The sequence below is a fragment of the Phalacrocorax carbo genome, unplaced genomic scaffold (assembly GCF_963921805.1).
Source record: "Phalacrocorax carbo unplaced genomic scaffold, bPhaCar2.1 SCAFFOLD_32, whole genome shotgun sequence".
In the NCBI taxonomy this organism is placed as follows: domain Eukaryota; kingdom Metazoa; phylum Chordata; class Aves; order Suliformes; family Phalacrocoracidae; genus Phalacrocorax; species Phalacrocorax carbo.
The window spans coordinates 2,811,661-2,830,251 of record NW_026990280.1 but is presented as its reverse complement, the minus strand read 5'-3'; the positions used below and the strand labels follow the sequence as shown (position 1 = coordinate 2,830,251).

The following is an 18,591-nucleotide window of genomic DNA, read 5'->3' as shown; positions in this document are numbered from 1 at the left end:
CGCTCCTCCTCTCCCAAGGTGCCAAGGTCCCAACAAGCCCGGGACACATTAGTGCGTAGAGAACTTCCTTCAGAGGGCAGCTTAACTGACCAAGGTTTTCTGTGCAGTAAGCAAGGAGGGTTGAACTTGCAGGAACAGGGATCAAGACCCGGGGCTAGAAAGAGCTGCCTTTCTGAAGATGAACACAGTTAGATATGACAAGCGGCTTCTAGGCGTGAGTGTTCGAAGAACACCACCCTGGGGGGCTGAGAAAGAAGGGCTGCTGTCCTCCTAAACCAAATTCCAGACTCTGGGAACCCTGGGGAAGTGCCCAACAGATTGACAAGGAGATGTTCTTCAAAGGACTCACACGACTGGCTGTGCTCCCGAGAGAGCAGGTAGTTGGCCAGAGGGGGTGTGTACGTCAGGCACTGCAGGACGGAGTTGACGAAGCACGTGTTGCCCAGGTTGTCGAGCCCCGCTCCAACTCTCTGTTGTTGCTGCCAGGCCATGCGAATCTTCTCTGGGGGAAACAGGATCCTTTGTGGAGGAGCCGCTCCCTCGGAAACGGCTGCAGGGAAATGACATTTGAAAAGAGATGAGAAGAAATTGCTGCACGAAAGCCTATTTTAGCAGTCGAGTTCTGTACAGGAGCACCCAGGATGACCAGCTCTAACCTCCAACACAGAAACATTGGGGGAAGCCTAACACTGCCCTTGAAATTTGCTGGTCAAGAAACACTTTTGGAAAACAGTCTGTTCCCACGCTTCCTTTGGCCAAAGTGCAGCAAACCCACAGTCTGATTGCTGTGCCTCGGGCTACCTTCCTTTCTCTCTAGGGTCCTCAGTTGGATTAGCAGGCCAAGCCTTCCCTTTTCCTGAGTGTAACTTGACAAAACCAAGCAAGGACCTAGCACAGAAGGGACCCCTACTGCTGTCAGACCTTTCTACGAGCAATGACATCTTTCAAAGGCTTGTGCAGAGTGGCAGAGGAGTGACAAAACATGTTTTCTGCTGTCTAAGCCAAAACCCCTGGGTGGGTCTGGCTGCTACCAGGAAACGCCCCAGGATTCACTCCTCCAGGTGGTCAGCACGTCAGCATTCAGGGAAGGGGCACCAGCCGCGCCCGCTGCCTTTGGGGATTCGCAAAGCCCAAGCCTGCCGGTGAAGCCGTTACTCACAGGAGTCGTTCCCCGTTGTGGCCATCGCTCCTCTCAGCAACGGAGGGGAAAGCTCTGGATGACAAAGGGTGTCAGGAGGCGCTCCAGAAAGAGAAGATAAGCACCAGTCCTGTCACCTGAGTGCAAAGGAAGGATTGTAGTCAAACAAAACGAGTTTAAAACGCCCCCTCAAACAAAACCCACAGAACAGCATCTGCCATCACACCTGTTTCAGTGGTACCTGTAACAGCCGCGGAGCTGCAGGCTGACGCCCTCACCGTCGCTGCCACAGGGCCACAGCTCCCAGCACTTTCAAAGGCCCATTTGAAAGACTCCAGTGCATGGCACCGCCTCTGAAGAGGACCTGCTGCCGGCCTGTTGCCACCGCTAGCAGCAGAGCCCGCCCTGGCTCTCTAGCCCACACTTCCCCCCTGTCTGCAGGAGCCACCGGCTTTTGGCTGCTGCTGCTGCTTCAACGGCTGCAGTTGCCGCGCTCCTTTTCTGTCACCCTTCCTACTGCATCGGTCAGGGTGGGCTTCTGGTGATTCTAGGCTGCCCCAATGCCTCCGACTACGCTGCCACCCGCCTACTCCCCTACACTGGGTTCTGGCATAGAAGTACTAGCAAATAGGAACTCTGCCCATAGCAGACATCTGGCCAGGCTAGAAAGGTGCAATAGCTCAGCCTAGGGCTCGGAAGGTATAGAACAGCCTCTACTTTTACCCTGGATCTACCTACTCTATGATCTGCCCTGCAAGTCAGATCAGAATTACCTTTGGGAGACGATGGAAGCTGGGCAGAAGCGGGCAGGAAACGAGGAATGCTTGGAAAAGAGGAGCCACGCGAGGAGCGAAGGCAGGAGCCGAGTCGTCCCGAAGGCCAGCTCAGCCCAACTGGCCTTCCCTGGCCCGCTCCTCAGGATCACAAGCCCTGGCCAGGTGAGCTCACAAGCGCCGGGCGGGTGCCGCATCACCGCCCCTTTGTGACACGGGGACGCAGGGGACGCGCTGCGGCCAGCAGCCGCCGCAGACCCGGCAGCTCACGTAGGCAGCCGCTGGCAGCCCCTGGGCTTCCCCGCACGCTGCCGGTGAAGGGCCGTTCATCCGCCGGCAGAGCTCCCGCCTCTTCTCTGAGCCCCACGGCCAGGCGAAGACAAGCCTGGCCAGGCCTGTGAGCGTTCCCGCTCACAGCTCCGGCTGGCACACTCAGGTTCCTAAGGCTTTCTTTTCCACTCCTCCCAGGTACAGGACTGTGTCCATGAGCCCTGCGTAGCAAACCACTCGCTCTCTTACACGGTCATTGCCAAGGAATTTTATCTGCCCCCCACCATACGGCCACAGGCCGACTCTAAACTAGCGCTACCAAGGAAATGCCCTCAGCGACTGCGCTGGGGTGACCCTTCTGGCTGCCAGCCCCCAGCCGGCTGCTCTCTCACCCCTGAGTTCCCGAGAAACATCTGTGGGCAGCTTTTTAGCATCTGGTTTAATGCCTTGGCCCGCTCCGAGGGTGCCGAGTATTGCTTCTGCCCTGACGAGCAGCTGGTTGTTATTCCTGCCCCACTTGAACCGGCCACTTTGGCCCTTGCCCCGCCTGCGTCGTCTGCTTTTCCCCAGGCCTGCTCGAGGCAGTTAGTTTGACTCCTGCCAAGCTCAGGACCGTTACTTTGGCTCCTGCTCTGCTCCGAGAGGCTTTCCCTTTTCGTCCTCCACTTGGAACATCCAGTTTAGCCACAGCCTTGCTCAGCTGGCTTATTTTCATCAGGCACCTCTCACAATGGCTGGTATTTTCCCTCTTTTGCTTGGGGGGAGGCTCGTTTTGCCCCTTCTCCACACAGGCTCCCTCCCTGCATTTACTCCTGCCCTGCTCGGGTGGCCCTTTATGCCCTGGCCAAGGTGGGGTGCCTGGCTTTGCTCCTGCCCCGCTTGCAGCATTTAGGTTTGTCCCTGTCCTGCTCCTTTTGCCCCTGCCCCCACCCCGCTCCCAGCAGCCAGTTTGGCCCCTGCCACAGCAGGACTACCAGGGCTCCAGAACCCTTTCCCTGGCAGCAGCCACCGGCCGGGGGCTGTATTTAATGCTCACACCACAGCCTCGCCTTCCAGGACAAAGTCACCTTCGCTTCCAAGCCCCCTCTAGCACCGCTCCTCCAGCTGCCACCTGGCATTCAGAGGGGCAAAGTTACCTCACTGCCGGACTCATCACCGGCTCGGCGCTCCGGAGCTGCCAGCGCCCGACGCCACCCAGGGAAGCGGAGGGTCCTGGCAGCTGGATGCTGAGCGGGGTGTGCCCGCTCACCACTCAAACGCTTTAGCAATGGCTCTTGTGCTGGGGCAGCGTGGCATTTGTTACCCTTCACAAAGCGCCACGGCGGGCGGGCGGGCTTGGCCGACCGTGGCTGAAGAACGCCTGTGCCCCAAGAGGCTCCGTTTACAGAAGGCATCTTGGCCGTAAGAGGAACTGGACAGAGTTTTTTTCTTATTGGACTTTTTACTACTCTTCTTCCCAAGATACCTGGTGAAAAACAAACAAACAAACAAAAGTTTTTAAATATATATATGTCAAATATATATATGTATTTCATTGTTGTTATTAGTAAAGGCCCAAGGAGCCTGACCAGAAGCAGCTACCAGGGCTTCCAGGCTCTAGAAAGCTCTGTCAGACCTGTGCAGATGGTGTTTGCCCTCATTAGACATCCCTGACGCTGGAAATGCCAACTTGCAAAGCTCTCTCCAGATCTGATACATTGCCCATCACTGAGGTAAATAACAATGCCTTGACTGAGAGAAACAAAAGCAGGAGTGCTCTAACTTTGCTGTCTTTTTTGACTCCAGAAGCTGTTGCAGCCATCCAAAGCTTCATGCTTTGGGACTGTCTGTCTTCTTCAAGAATAAATACTGTGGGGGTAGATTTCAGGCACGTGCTGGGCCACCTGAGGAGGATCTTCTTGGCCAAGAAGTTTTTCCACCTCTGTAGCTCTCTGCAAGCTCAGAGCACAGAAGGCGAGCCAACTAGTCCGTGATGCTCCTGCCAGGCACCACAAATTGTTCACTGGCACCACCGGAACCCAACAACTTTCACAGAATCATAGAGTCATTAAGGTTGCAAAAGGTGTCAAGGATCATCAAGTGCAACCATCAACCCAACACTACCACGTCTCATAAACCATGCCCTGAAGCGCCATGTCTACATGTCTTTGAAATGCGTCCAGGTGACTCCAGCACCCCTCTGGGCAGCCTCTTCCAATGCCTGACCACTCTTTCAGTAAAGAAGTTATTCCTAATAGCCAACCTAAACATCCCCTGACGCAGCTTGAGGCCATTTCCTCTTGCCCTATCACTACTAACTTGGGAGAAGAGACCAACACCCACCTCGCTACAACCTCCTTTCAGGTAGTTGTAGAGAGCGAGAAGGTCTTTGCTAAACACAGGCATGACCGTGCAGCCAAGGAGAGGACCGGCCTCTTGGCTGTCACTGCCTGCTGCTTTGCAGCATCCCAACGCTTCGCTCCAGCGCCTCAGGACCACCTCCAGTGCCGTGGGGACTGGGCACAGAGGAGTGATCCACAGCAGGGCAGCGGGGGGCGGTCTGCTCTTCAGCCCTCTTTCAAGACTCCTGCTTTCCACCTCTCTGGCCCGCTTCCAGGTGCTGCCCTTGATCCCGATGTGCTCACGGGAGGTGGTGGAGCAGCAGCGCCTGAAGTCACATAGTAGCTTCCGGGCTGCCTCATCTGCCTTATGTCTTCTCCCTCTTTGATGACCTCGCCTGCCGGCTGCAGCAGGGCTGCTGGCAACGTCCACCGTGGAAAGACAACACAGTTGTGCCTCGCCCTGCCAAGCAACAGGGTAGGGACAGCAGATGCTGACTACATTCCTCCAGGAAAACTCTCCTGCTCTCCTGCTGCCCCCAGCCTGCCCCCCTCCGATCCAGGTGTAAGGGACTGGGAGGGTCAATGTCTCAAAAACTGCTGTAAAGTGGGATGCAGCGACCTGCAGGCGGAACATTGATGGACACAGGGCGTGGGGGGCGTCAGAGGATGCGCAGTCCCAGGTTCTGCTGGGCCTCACAGAGCAACTTGCTGAGGTCACGCAGAGTTTATTTCAGGAAGGCACTTATGACCACCCAAAGACCCCTCGCAACCACCCCTCACAATGGCGGCTGCGCAGAAGGTCGTGAGACTCCTGCAACGAGAACCATATAAGCTCACCGGAGGCATAACTGAAGGCGGGTCTCAGACTATAAAAGACACTACGACAAAGAGACTGGCACATGCCCACCACTGGAGGATCGTCACGTCTGTCGTCATCGGCACCTGGGTGGTGATATCTCCCTATCTTTCCCTATCCCTTCTCCCCTCCTCTCTCCTGCCCGCTGCTTCTCCTCTTTGGCTTTTCCAAATATTCTTAATAAGAACCCCCACCCTCAATGCTTTTCCGTGTTTTCAAGTTCAAGCTGCCTTTTCATGTTCAAGTTACTTCCACGTCGAAATTAAATGTTTAATTGATCATTTGGTGGTGTTTCACCTTAATTTAGTCCAAGGGGATCATTAGGACCTTGGTCGCTCTCCCTCCTCCTCTCAGGTGGGGATGCGACAGTGCCTAGAGCACGAGTCCTGTAAGCAGCAGCTGAGGGAACTGGGGTTGTTTAGTCTCGAGAAAAGGAGGCTGAGGGGCAAGGGATAGGACGAGAGGAAATGGCCTCAAGCTGCGCCAGGGGAGGTTTAGATTGGCTATCAGGAAAAATTCCTTCACCAAAAGGGTTGCCAAGCACCGGGACAGGCTGCCCGGGGCAGCGGCTGAGTCTCCATCCCTGGAGGGATTTGAGAGACGTGTAGATGTGGCGCTTTGGGACCTGGTTTAGTGGTGGACTTGGCAGTGTTGGGTTTACGGTTGGGCTCGATGATCTTAAAGCTCCTTTCCAACCTAAATAATTCTATGATTCTGTAAAGGAGGTGCTTGCATCGCTGGGATGGCATTTGAATGAGCCGTTGGTGCTGCTGCTGTTGGTACCCAAGGTGGGCACATGTTTGCAGGAGCTGGGGGATATCAGGGAGGGGCGACAGTGCACCCAGCAGGGGCAGGCTGACCAGGCCAAGAGGGAGTGCGTGGGGTGGTGGGGGATACAGGGGAGGTGGAGGCACAGGCACAGAGGCTGGTGCTGGTAGAGCTGGGGCCTGAGTCCTTTGGGCACCTTTGCTGTGTGGGCGTCCTCGATTTGATCCTCTAAGGAAACCCCCAAAATGTGTCACTGTTTGTTACGCTCTGCCCTGATTTTAGAGAGGAAAGCAGGTGAAGTGGGAGCGTGGTGGCGAGCACTTCTTGTTATCAACTTACGCATCTTTCTCCCTGCTTTCTGTTCATTTGAGACTCTGCTCATTTCTTCATCCTCATCCTTGCCTCCCACATCCTCCCCTCCAAGAGTTCCCTCAGCCTCCTCTCCTTATACTCAGCTTTGCCACTGGGGATGGAGGGTGCCCGTGCCTAAAAGAGACCCCCACCCCCCTCGTGCCAAGCGCCCACCGCTCCGCTGCCACTCCCTGATACACGGGATGCTTCACACTTCTGATCTTCAAAGTACGGCGCAGATATTAACCTACCTTCTCTCAAACTGCTTTTGACTCCGGCCATATACGGTTCCTACGCTCCTGCCTCACAACGATGTATTGGGCCCGTTCTCGTCCCTGAATTGGTCTTTTCTTGCTTCCTGAATTTGAGATTTTAGACAATCTGTGGGATGGCTCCTGGGTTTTGTTTTGCTTTACCCTTAAGGTTTCATAAACACAAAGCACCCTTACACTCTGTCTGTAACAAAGATGTGCCAAGAGGAAGGACTACCTTGACACTGCAATAATAGATAAAACAGACTCCTCTCTCTCCACCCGAGAGAAAGCAGCTGGGCTCTCTGGGGTGACTAAACTGAAGACATTCAAAACTGTCAGAAAATGACAGCGTTGACTTTTGCAACAATTTGCTCAATCAGTATCAACTGAGTTGTTAAAAAAAGAACGTTGGAGGCTGATTTCTGTTGGGAAATCAATTTCTTCAGCCCTGTTCAGCCAGTAATCAAAAGGCTGGCTTTCCATCTGATCCTTTAGTTATATTCAATTTTTATGTCTAATTATGGTTTCCTCAAGAAGGGTTCATTGTTCAGAGTCCTCTTTTTCAGAAGCAAACAAGAAACTGGGGAAGCTCCCCCTTGGAGGCTGGCATTATATGGCCTGGCATTGCCCAGTGCTGAGACACAACCGTTCATAAACTGTTAATGAGCTCCTGTAATTTTTTAGGAATCAGTCGTACGGCCTGCAGGCAAGAGTCAAATTTGGCAGCTAACATGAGGGCGAGACAATGAAGAAATATTCAAAGGAGAAGCTTTTGTGCATCCTTGTTTAAAAAAAACCTTGAGTAAGTTTGATTTTGCTCTTTACGGTCCAACAATAATGGGCAAGCTTCCCAGGGATTTATTCCTACCACACCATGACCCACGTTCTGCTTTGAAATGCACACAGAAATGTGTGTCTTCAGAAACAAAACAAAAACCAAAGCACAAACCCCACACTTAAGACCAGGAGCTGAGTTGGCTTTCAGAAGAAAGCTAATGGTGCCTCCAACACCAGAAGCACCTGAGGCTGCAGTGCTTTTCCAGGGGGAGAGAGGGGCTTGTCCAGAGAGAGGCAAGGCTTCCACCCTCCCTACGCCCACCCACAGCCCAAAGCAGGTACACGCAGAGCAAACGAGAAGGGGATGGGTTTGCTTTGCCTTTCATTGACTTGAATTCCTTCTGACTAAAGCTAAGCCTTCCCTCCCACTCCAGGACTATTGCTTTCCTTGGATGTGCGTTTGGTTTTGGGTTTGGTTTTGGGGTTTTTTTGTGTGTGTGTGGTTTGGGGATTTTGTTTGTTTGTTTGTTTTTGAGGCATCTCTCTTGGCTTCCGGTAAGACATTAGTCAGAAATGTAATGCAGACATGCCAGGGAACACACCAGGCTAAAGAAATGTTCGCTTTATTGATGGACACGTGATTGCTGTTTGTAAACATGCTAGCAAACTAAGAGAAAACGAACTGTTTTCAAGAAATAACAACCCATCTGAATTAGATCAGATACTCTAAAGGTGGTTTACATCAAAGCATTCCATTAACCCCCAGGGTCACTGGGCCAGCTCAACTCACTCGAAGTCACAGTGAGAAACATTCATGTCCAAAAAGGAATTTGACCCAATCACTGTTAGAATTACGGATGTCAGGTTTCGAGCTACATACAAAAAGTTATCAATTTTAGGTTGATTGTACACCATTCCACGGGAATCAGAGGCTGTATTCTTCACAGACACAGACCCTGAGCTCATGAATCTCTAGGTTTGCAGGGATGAATGTCACGGGCTCCTGACAGATGTTCTGCAGAAGACCTTTATTGTCAGCTTTTCCCTGCTTATGTATCTTTTCGACACATTCCTCACGTGATCAGGTGCACAATTTCTGTTATTCATCAGCGAGCTCTTGCCACGTTGGTCATTGGTGCCAAAATTGGTGTGCACGTTCTGAGTACGTAAGTGAGGGCATTTATAGCATATACATTTGTTTGGTTCTGGTGATGGCAGCAGCGGTGAAAGCAAGGGGTTTGGTTCCCACTGCTTGAACTTTGCGGAGGCGTTGAGAGCATGCCTACGGCTTTTCCTGGCTCATGGATGCCGTGAAATCCAGAGTATGATGTGGACAAGGAAACCTAGATTTCCTGAAGGACGGTGTTCTGCAACGTGATTTTAAAGGATCTGACCATGAATGCCACTGTGTTGTTCATTTGATGACATCCAAGCATGAAGGGTGGAGCCTGAGAGATGTATTCATAAGGCTTTTACCCATCAGTCACCTGCTGGAGCCCAGCTCCAGGCAGTCACCACCAGCAGATCCAGCTCCCCTCCGGCCACTGCGCAACAGGCGCACTGTGTGAGTGGGCTCAGCACACGCAGCTGGTGGTGTCACCCTGGTCGCTTTCAGCATGGCTGTCTGCCTCCTAGGGAAGAGAAGCAGCACAGCTGGTGTTCATTGAGCTCCCATTTTGGAATTTTCCTTGGAGAAAGTGCCAAATGAGGCTGGACACTGAAAAAGCTACAAGAGACGAGACACTGGTGGGTCAGTGTGATGCACATCGTGGCACTGCTGCCTGTGGGGACGTGCTGGACTCTCCAGCACTGTGAACACAGGTTGCTGAGTTTTCAAATGAGTTCTGCAGGCATTTAATGAAGAGGAAGGCTGTGGCTGATAACGCTCATAGGGGTAAGGAGGTGGCTGGCCAGGCGGCCATCCCACACTAAAAGGCAACCGCCTGTCTTTATGAGCCCCTACGCTCCTGCAGGAGAGCTGCACTGGTAGCCAGTGCACCCGAAGACCATGCTTTCCTCTCTGCAAAGGGCTGCGCAAGGCAAATGCAGGAATGCAATCCCTTAAATTGAGGCCTGTCATTTGAGAAGGACGCGAAGGTACTTTAATGTGTCCAGGGGAGGGCAGTAAAGCTGGTGGCAGGGCTGGAAGGCACGTCCTGTGAGGGGGGGCTGAGGACTCTGGCTTTGTCTCGTTTGAAGAGAAGGGGGCTGAGGGGGGACCTCATTGCTCTCTGCAGCTTCCTGAGGAGGGGATGTGGGGAGGGAGGGGCTGGTCTCTTCTCCCTGGGATCCAGGGACAGGAGTCATGGGAACAGTTTGAAGTTCTTCCCATGTTCTGCAGGCATTTAGTAAATTTAGAGGTTGCACTTGATCAGGCTGCCTCCAATCTTGCTGTCACCGATTAGCTCACTTGGTGACCATCAGGTCCCATCTTGCACCCCTAACCTCCACGTGCTCCGTGAGTCTCCTGGAGTGCCTACAGATCACCATGCTGCTTTTCCAGCAGATGTCGGGCTAGTTGAAGTCCCCCAGCAGGACAAGAGCCTGCCTGCGAGCGTGATGCCTCCTGTAGTTGCAGTAACAAGGCTCGGGCAATAGGCTCCCCTCGATCGGGCAGCCTTTGTTGCCTCAGTCTCTAATTCTCATCCATAAGCTTTCAACCTGCCCGTGGCTGTTCTTCAGACACAGCTCCTCACAATCTAGCCATTTCTTGATGCAGAGGGCAACGCCTCCGCCTCTTCTTCCTCACCTGTCCCTTCTGAACAGCCTGTAGCCATCGGTAGCCGCGCTCCGGTCAGGGGACTCATCCCAGCCAGTTCAGTAATGGCAACTGGGCCGCTCCTTTCTAGCAGCTCGGTGGCTTCCAACTCCTCCTGTTTGTTGCCCGTGCTGCGTGCACTGGCGTAGAGGCACTTCAGCTGGGCTGGTGGCCGTGCCACCTTCTTAGAGGAACAGCCCTTAGCTCCTTTGAGGTAGTTCACTGGTGTCTCCCGGTTGGCTCTTATTACCTCAGGAGCCCTCACTCCTCTCTGTAAGACCGAGAGAAACACAGGGAAAGTGAGCACAGCCTCTCTTCTTTAAAAGAGAAGGGGGAGGGAGATTTCCTAGAAAAATTCATGTCAAAATGAAACCTAACATCCCGCATGCTGTCACCTTGCTAAAGAGAGCAGAAATGAGTATCAAGTGATCTGCAGCTCTGGCTGAAGCTTCACCTTTTGCAAAGGAAGTTGAAAACATTCAGAAAACTCCTCTCTTATTTCTTGCATGGTCAAACTCTACAGAAATCAGCAGCACCACTTCGGGCTGGGTTTGCTTATGACGACAACTTTATTGTTTTGATCGTAAATGTCAGGTTTGATGGTCAGCATTCTTCTGAGAACGTTCGCCTGCAGCCTTTGCTGGTCGGTCGCGGGTTGCGATGGCAAGCTCAGGCACAAGTACTCAAGGCATCTCTCCATAAGCCACACACCTGAAACGCCTGGCAAAGGGTGAGGCAACATTTCCTGGTGATGCTGCAAACATTTCTTACTTTTTCGTCCTCCCCTCCCGAGTCCTCTTTGGATTTCTCTTCCTTCTTCACTTCCTTGCGTTTCTTTTTCAATTTTACATCACCAGAATGCTCGCTTGTGCCCTTCTGCACCTTCTTTTGGGAGCACTTCCATGCTGCTCTGCAGAGGAGCGTTTCCTCTTTCTGTCTGCTGGGTTCTCACTTGCCTGGCGAGAGCCTGCAGCCCCTGGGTGAACTGGCACTGGTGGGAGCACAGGTGGTTCAAGCAAGTATTTCCCAGGCTGCTGGTCACCTACTGAAGCAGGGTGTGGGCCTGCTCTGCGGCCGCTCGCGCCGTGCACACCTTCCCCTCCTGAGCTTCTGCTCTCAGCAGGGCCTTTTCTCTTCCCATGGGAAGAGCTGTGCAGGTCACCGCTGCCGTGCGCCAGCTGACGGCGAGTGCGCTTCTGCATTTCCACAGAGCAAGTGCCCCTCCGCTTGGGAGGCAGCCGATCTGGTTGGCATCCGTTCAGCTTCTCCCGCAGGTCACCACTGCTGTGCGCCAGCTGACGGCGAGCACGCTTCTGCATTTCCACAGAGCAAGTGCCCCTCCGCTTGGGAGGCGGCCGCTCTGGTCGGCTTCCGTTCAGCTTCTCCCCCTCCTCAGTGTCAGACCGCACTCTCTTCCTGCCACGGTGCTGAAGGGCAGTTCCTGCTGAGCCCTGTGTTTTTCTCACCCATTGGATCCTCTGCATATTTCCTCTACCTTCTTGATTTCTCAGTCCCACCATGCCTCCAGAAAATGGACTCTTCGGCACCTGACCAAGCCTCACCACAGAAGTGCTCTTTGTCTCTTGCTGTCCAGCGCCTGCTTGAGGGGTCAAATCATGGTGCCTGGAGAAACAAGAGTCACCTTAGTCTCGGGCTGTTTTTGCAGCCTCCTCATGGCTTCAGTCTCCTCCTATCATTTTCCAGCAGCACTTGATATGACATGCAGGAGCCTGAACCAGCACTAGAAGCCAGGCATTAAGTCATGGTCTTCCAGCCACGTCTGTCCCTTTCAGAGCAGCAGTAACTCATCATTACACCCTCTCGGACCTCCATTTTGCCTCCTGTCGCAGCTAGCCAGCCTCAGAGAGCAGGCAGCTGGCGATTTACACACGCGCAACAGCTTGGTGCAGTGACAAGCAAGAAGAGAGAAGGAAGGACCTGGCAAACTGCACGACAGACAGAACTCAACCGGACAAACAGTCATGCTCTCCTAGGACAGAAAGCAAAACCCACGGGAGGCCAACAGCAACAACAAGGTCAGTCACAGGAGAGGCAGCGTATTCCAAACACCCTTTCACACTTGTTCTTACCTGGCATAGAAGAGCAAATATGCGCGCTGGCGCAGAACCGTCTTGATGTTACACAGCTGCACAGAGGCATCGTTCATCTTGTACCACTGTCCATTGCCGCCCTGCAACGAAAGGCAACGCTATCTTTAGGGGAACGGCAGGGTTTTGAAAAGAAAAACACAGGCAGGGCACCACGGAAGGACACACAATACACCACCACAAATCACAACATTGACTTTTACCTTTACGAAGCAGTAATAGTGTCCTGCCTGACAGCTGGAACCTTGATGCACCAGGACAGCGTACAAGGAATAGAGGAGCGGTTCTCCAGGTGCTTCAGACGTGTATGCGCCAAGGTCCAAACATTCCGGATACTCCACATCCTAAAGAGAGTCCAAGAAGACTCAGACATTATCCCGAGAGCCTATAGGAAACAGCCTGAGAAAACCTTCTCCCCAAACACAGGCTAGAGGTCTAGAAATAGATCTTCTCGCTCCATCAAAAGCAGGTGTTGCCATTTCACCACTGAAGTGGCAGAAAACTCTGCTCGGCCAAACCGGCTCTCGATGAGCACAGTAGGAACTTATCTTCACACCGGAACCTTCCTCTTACCACACGGGAAAGAGCAAGGCATAGCTCTTGCATTGTTTGTTCTCAGGTGGTGCATTCCATAGCCATTTTGTGCAGATGCTAGCAACGTCCAGAGAAAAGGATCCTGCTTGGGGAAAGGTCTCCTTCCAAGCAGACAAAGTCCCAGCGCACTCACAGACATACCTTGCTAATCTTGCTGCCGGAGAAAGGATCAAACCTCTTCAAGCACACTGTCAGGACATTGGAGGAACGATGTATTGTAAGCCTCTTGGACGCAGCGACCAGCTCTTCACACCTTGAAGACAAGCACAGACCCGACTGTTGCAACCTATCTTCTCCCTGCTCCACCCTCCTCCAGGTAGGCTTGAGTTACGGCTTGCTTTGCCCAGCTGTCGATGCCCGTGTTTGCATCGCAGAGCCCTTCAGCCCGTAGGCTCTCCCTGAAGGTAGCTTCGGGCTAGGCTGCCTCACTCTGGAGAGCAGCAGGCAACAGTCTTTACATGACAAGAACTAGCCACGACACTGCTCAGAGAGCCAGCAGGGCTGCTACGGCTCCGAGGACTAAGGCCTCCCGCACAGAGACCCAAGCACCCAAAAAGCCTTCGAAATGAAACTGTTGACTGCTTTCTTGAGGAAGCCGCCATTGTCAAATCCCTCTGCAGAGCTCCTCCCGGCTTCGGCTCACCACCGCACAGGGGACGTGTCTTTTCCCTTCTGGCCACAGGGCTCGTTCAGTGGGCAGCTTCAGAGCGAGGAAGGCTGACCACCTCCAGGGCAGGCAATGCCAGGAATAAAATTATCATCAAAGCTTTCCAAACATTCAGGCCAAAGGGGAAAAAAAATACCCATCTTAGAAACAAATGCATTCTATTCCAAATTCTGGACGGTGCGGGTGGAACAGTTGTACGGGGAAGGAAACAAAAAATAGAAAAAACTCCAAGCTGGCTCATGAGTGGGTTTCCCAGATAAGTCAAACCATAGCCAGTGCTCCCAGAGGTGTAATCCCGTAAGCCAGGATCTGCTGGGAAGCTGTCATTAGGCATGATCTTACTTGCTACATCTATAGCCATTTTCACCACCCAGCAGCTCAGGTCTGACAAAGCCTTCCAGAGCTTGAGTGACAGAGGAGCATTCCTGGATGAGAAAGAAAGGAGAGAGCGCTAAGCTCCTGGAAACGCAGCGTCCCAAGAAATAGCTCCCCGTGGCGTACCAGCATCTTCCCAACAAACAGCTACCCCTGGGGGGCACCAGAGTTGCCTGCGGTACATGTGGTCAAAAATAACAAAAGCAATGAGACAGGTATTGCGGGAGCCCGGAGCAGGGCGGTGTGACAGCGTCGCCTTGGCTGTAGGTACCACCCGTACTCTTTGCCCAGCTGAAACCCAGCACACGGCACAGGGAGGCCATTGACAGGGCTTCCACAGAAAGCGCACGGAAGTCCAGGTCCCTTCCCACCCAACAACAAGCTCTTGCGTGGTAACGGCGCACAGGTTGAAGTCAACAGCCTTTACTGGAGATAACCTGGGCCCCCTGCAGGGGCCTTGAACTAATTTGCACCCCAATATCCAAACGTCTCACCTGGATATCCAAAGGAACATCCAGGAAGGGCTCGTAGGAATCGGAGACTGCTTGGCAGCTCAAGCACGTGACTAGAAGGCAAATCAAAACGCTCAGCGACAGGGGAGATCAACGGTGCCGGTTTATGCTCTTCCTACCGACTACACCAGTCACATGAACAGCCGTTTCTCACAGGCAGGCAGAAGGGCACAGACAATTCCAGGAGAGCGACAGTTGTGGAAAAGTACCTCTGGATCTCAGAAAGCCCCCAAAGATTTGATGGACAACGGTGGTGGTTTCAGAAGAGATGTCCCAGCTGGAAATAAATGGTAAGGCGGCAGAGAGTTATCTCCTCCAGGAGTTTTACTTGGCCTGAAAACCCTGGGCACAGGTTTTCCTTGACGGGGTTACGTGAAGGAGTGCGAAGGGCTTCGGAACACTGGAGAGGCAATTTGCTTACTCGCTGCTGCCACTCAGACAAGCCCTCTGCATGGCATCGACCGTGTAGCGTAAGAACTCGTGGGCGTCCTCCTGCACGCCAAGCTGGAAATGTTCTCCTATGCCTACGAAAGAAGCAGCTCGTAGTTGTCTCGTACCAGAAGAGAAGGGAACGTGTCAAGGCACCTGAAGCGACTTACGTGTGAGAACACTGACGACAGCCGTAGGCTGGATGGCGCTGTCTGAGGAACGCAGGACGATGTTAACGTGCTCTTCCATTGTGCACATCATGCAGAAGCCTTGCTGACGACCTGAAGAGGGAGGGAGGGAGGGAGAGAGGGAAGCTTCTCAGGTTAGCAAAATACCCGTAGCAATGGGAAACCTAATGGAGATCTTGAAGTTACAAGGACAGTCTCCGCTCCTCCTCTCCCAAGGTGCCAAGGTCCCAACAAGCCCGGGACACATTAGTGCGTAGAGAACTTCCTTCAGAGGGCAGCTTAACTGACCAAGGTTTTCTGTGCAGTAAGCAAGGAGGGTTGAACTTGCAGGAACAGGGATCAAGACCCGGGGCTAGAAAGAGCTGCCTTTCTGAAGATGAACACAGTTAGATATGACAAGCGGCTTCTAGGCGTGAGTGTTCGAAGAACACCACCCTGGGGGGCTGAGAAAGAAGGGCTGCTGTCCTCCTAAACCAAATTCCAGACTCTGGGAACCCTGGGGAAGTGCCCAACAGATTGACAAGGAGATGTTCTTCAAAGGACTCACACGACTGGCTGTGCTCCCGAGAGAGCAGGTAGTTGGCCAGAGGGGGTGTGTACGTCAGGCACTGCAGGACGGAGTTGAGGAAGCACGTGTTGCCCAGGTTGTCGAGCCCCGCTCCAACTCTCTGTTGTTGCTGCCAGGCCATGCGAATCTTCTCTGGGGGAAACAGGATCCTTTGTGGAGGAGCCGCTCCCTCGGAAACGGCTGCAGGGAAATGACATTTGAAAAGAGATGAGAAGAAATTGCTGCACGAAAGCCTATTTTAGCAGTCGAGTTCTGTACAGGAGCACCCAGGATGACCAGCTCTAACCTCCAACACAGAAACATTGGGGGAAGCCTAACACTGCCCTTGAAATTTGCTGGTCAAGAAACACTTTTGGAAAACAGTCTGTTCCCACGCTTCCTTTGGCCAAAGTGCAGCAAACCCACAGTCTGATTGCTGTGCCTCGGGCTACCTTCCTTTCTCTCTAGGGTCCTCAGTTGGATTAGCAGGCCAAGCCTTCCCTTTTCCTGAGTGTAACTTGACAAAACCAAGCAAGGACCTAGCACAGAAGGGACCCCTACTGCTGTCAGACCTTTCTATGAGCAATGACATCTTTCAAAGGCTTGTGCAGAGTGGCAGAGGAGTGACAAAACATGTTTTCTGCTGTCTAAGCCAAAACCCCTGGGTGGGTCTGGCTGCTACCAGGAAACGCCCCAGGATTCACTCCTCCAGGTGGTCAGCACGTCAGCATTCAGGGAAGGGGCACCAGCCGCGCCCGCTGCCTTTGGGGATTCGCAAAGCCCAAGCCTGCCGGTGAAGCCGTTACTCACAGGAGTCGTTCCCCGTTGTGGCCATCGCTCCTCTCAGCAACGGAGGGGAAAGCTCTGGATGACAAAGGGTGTCAGGAGGCGCTCCAGAAAGAGAAGATAAGCACCAGTCCTGTCACCTGAGTGCAAAGGAAGGATTGTAGTCAAACAAAACGAGTTTAAAACGCCCCCTCAAACAAAACCCACAGAACAGCATCTGCCATCACAACTCTTTCAGTGGTACCTGTAACAGCCGCGGAGCTGCAGGCTGACGCCCTCACCGTCGCTGCCACAGGGCCACAGCTCCCAGCACTTTCAAAGGCCCATTTGAAAGACTCCAGTGCATGGCACCGCCTCTGAAGAGGACCTGCTGCCGGCCTGTTGCCACCGCTAGCAGCAGAGCCCGCCCTGGCTCTCTAGCCCACACTTCCCCCCTGTCTGCAGGAGCCACCGGCTTTTGGCTGCTGCTGCTGCTTCAACGGCTGCAGTTGCCGCGCTCCTTTTCTGTCACCCTTCCTACTGCATCGGTCAGGGTGGGCTTCTGGTGATTCTAGGCTGCCCCAATGCCTCCGACTACGCTGCCACCCGCCTACTCCCCTACACTGGGTTCTGGCATAGAAGTACTAGCAAATAGGAACTCTGCCCATAGCAGACATCTGGCCAGGCTAGAAAGGTGCAATAGCTCAGCCTAGGGCTCGGAAGGTATAGAACAGCCTCTACTTTTACCCTGGATCTACCTACTCTATGATCTGCCCTGCAAGTCAGATCAGAATTACCTTTGGGAGACGATGGAAGCTGGGCAGAAGCGGGCAGGAAACGAGGAATGCTTGGAAAAGAGGAGCCACGCGAGGAGCGAAGGCAGGAGCCGAGTCGTCCCGAAGGCCAGCTCAGCCCAACTGGCCTTCCCTGGCCCGCTCCTCAGGATCACAAGCCCTGGCCAGGTGAGCTCACAAGCGCCGGGCGGGTGCCGCATCACCGCCCCTTTGTGACACGGGGACGCAGGGGACGCGCTGCGGCCAGCAGCCGCCGCAGACCCGGCAGCTCACGTAGGCAGCCGCTGGCAGCCCCTGGGCTTCCCCGCACGCTGCCGGTGAAGGGCCGTTCATCCGCCGGCAGAGCTCCCGCCTCTTCTCTGAGCCCCACGGCCAGGCGAAGACAAGCCTGGCCAGGCCTGTGAGCGTTCCCGCTCACAGCTCCGGCTGGCACACTCAGGTTCCTAAGGCTTTCTTTTCCACTCCTCCCAGGTACAGGACTGTGTCCATGAGCCCTGCGTAGCAAACCACTCGCTCTCTTACACGGTCATTGCCAAGGAATTTTATCTGCCCCCCACCATACGGCCACAGGCCGACTCTAAACTAGCGCTACCAAGGAAATGCCCTCAGCGACTGCGCTGGGGTGACCCTTCTGGCTGCCAGCCCCCAGCCGGCTGCTCTCTCACCCCTGAGTTCCCGAGAAACATCTGTGGGCAGCTTTTTAGCATCTGGTTTAATGCCTTGGCCCGCTCCGAGGGTGCCGAGTATTGCTTCTGCCCTGACGAGCAGCTGGTTGTTATTCCTGCCCCACTTGAACCGGCCACTTTGGCCCTTGCCCCGCCTGCATCGTCTGCTTTTCCCCAGGCCTGCTCGGGGCAGTTAGTTTGACTCCTGCCAAGCTCAGGACCGTTACTTTGGCTCCTGCTCTGCTCCGAGAGGCTTTCCCTTTTCGTCCTCCACTTGGAACATCCAGTTTAGCCACAGCCTTGCTCAGCTGGCTTATTTTCATCAGGCACCTCTCACAATGGCTGGTATTTTCCCTCTTTTGCTTGGGGGGAGGCTCGTTTTGCCCCTTCTCCACACAGGCTCCCTCCCTGCATTTACTCCTGCCCTGCTCGGGTGGCCCTTTATGCCCCGGCCAAGGTGGGGTGCCTGGCTTTGCTCCTGCCCCGCTTGCAGCATTTAGGTTTGTCCCTGTCCTGCTCCTTTTGCCCCTGCCCCCACCCCGCTCCCAGCAGCCAGTTTGGCCCCTGCCACAGCAGGACTACCAGGGCTCCAGAACCCTTTCCCTGGCAGCAGCCACCGGCCGGGGGCTGTATTTAATGCTCACACCACAGCCTCGCCTTCCAGGACAAAGTCACCTTCGC

General features: G+C 53.9%; 1 protein-coding gene and 1 long non-coding RNA gene across 3 annotated transcripts; both read right to left on the bottom strand.

The window, feature by feature from the left end:
- Window positions 1–12,359: 12,359 nt before the first annotated feature.
- Window positions 12,360–14,771, bottom strand: LOC135310960 (uncharacterized). Of its 2 annotated transcripts, XR_010370883.1 has the most exons (4): window positions 14,505–14,771; window positions 13,110–14,060; window positions 12,578–12,718; window positions 12,360–12,457 (listed from the first exon to the last, which is right to left on the bottom strand). It is a non-coding gene; the product is annotated as an uncharacterized LOC135310960 (long non-coding RNA). The 2 variants fall into 2 exon arrangements; XR_010370882.1 differs by having other exon boundaries at window positions 13,110–14,771.
- A 35-nt stretch (window positions 14,772–14,806) lies between these two features.
- On the bottom strand, window positions 14,807–15,881 carry LOC135310959 (ubiquitin carboxyl-terminal hydrolase 36-like). Its single transcript, XM_064440094.1, has 3 exons — window positions 15,687–15,881; window positions 15,122–15,232; window positions 14,807–15,046 (listed from the first exon to the last, which is right to left on the bottom strand). Exons 1-3 carry the CDS (start codon window positions 15,826–15,828, stop codon window positions 14,940–14,942), a joined length of 360 nt encoding a protein of 119 aa, XP_064296164.1. The 5' UTR covers window positions 15,829–15,881; the 3' UTR covers window positions 14,807–14,939.
- Between the last annotated feature and the right edge of the window lie 2,710 nt (window positions 15,882–18,591).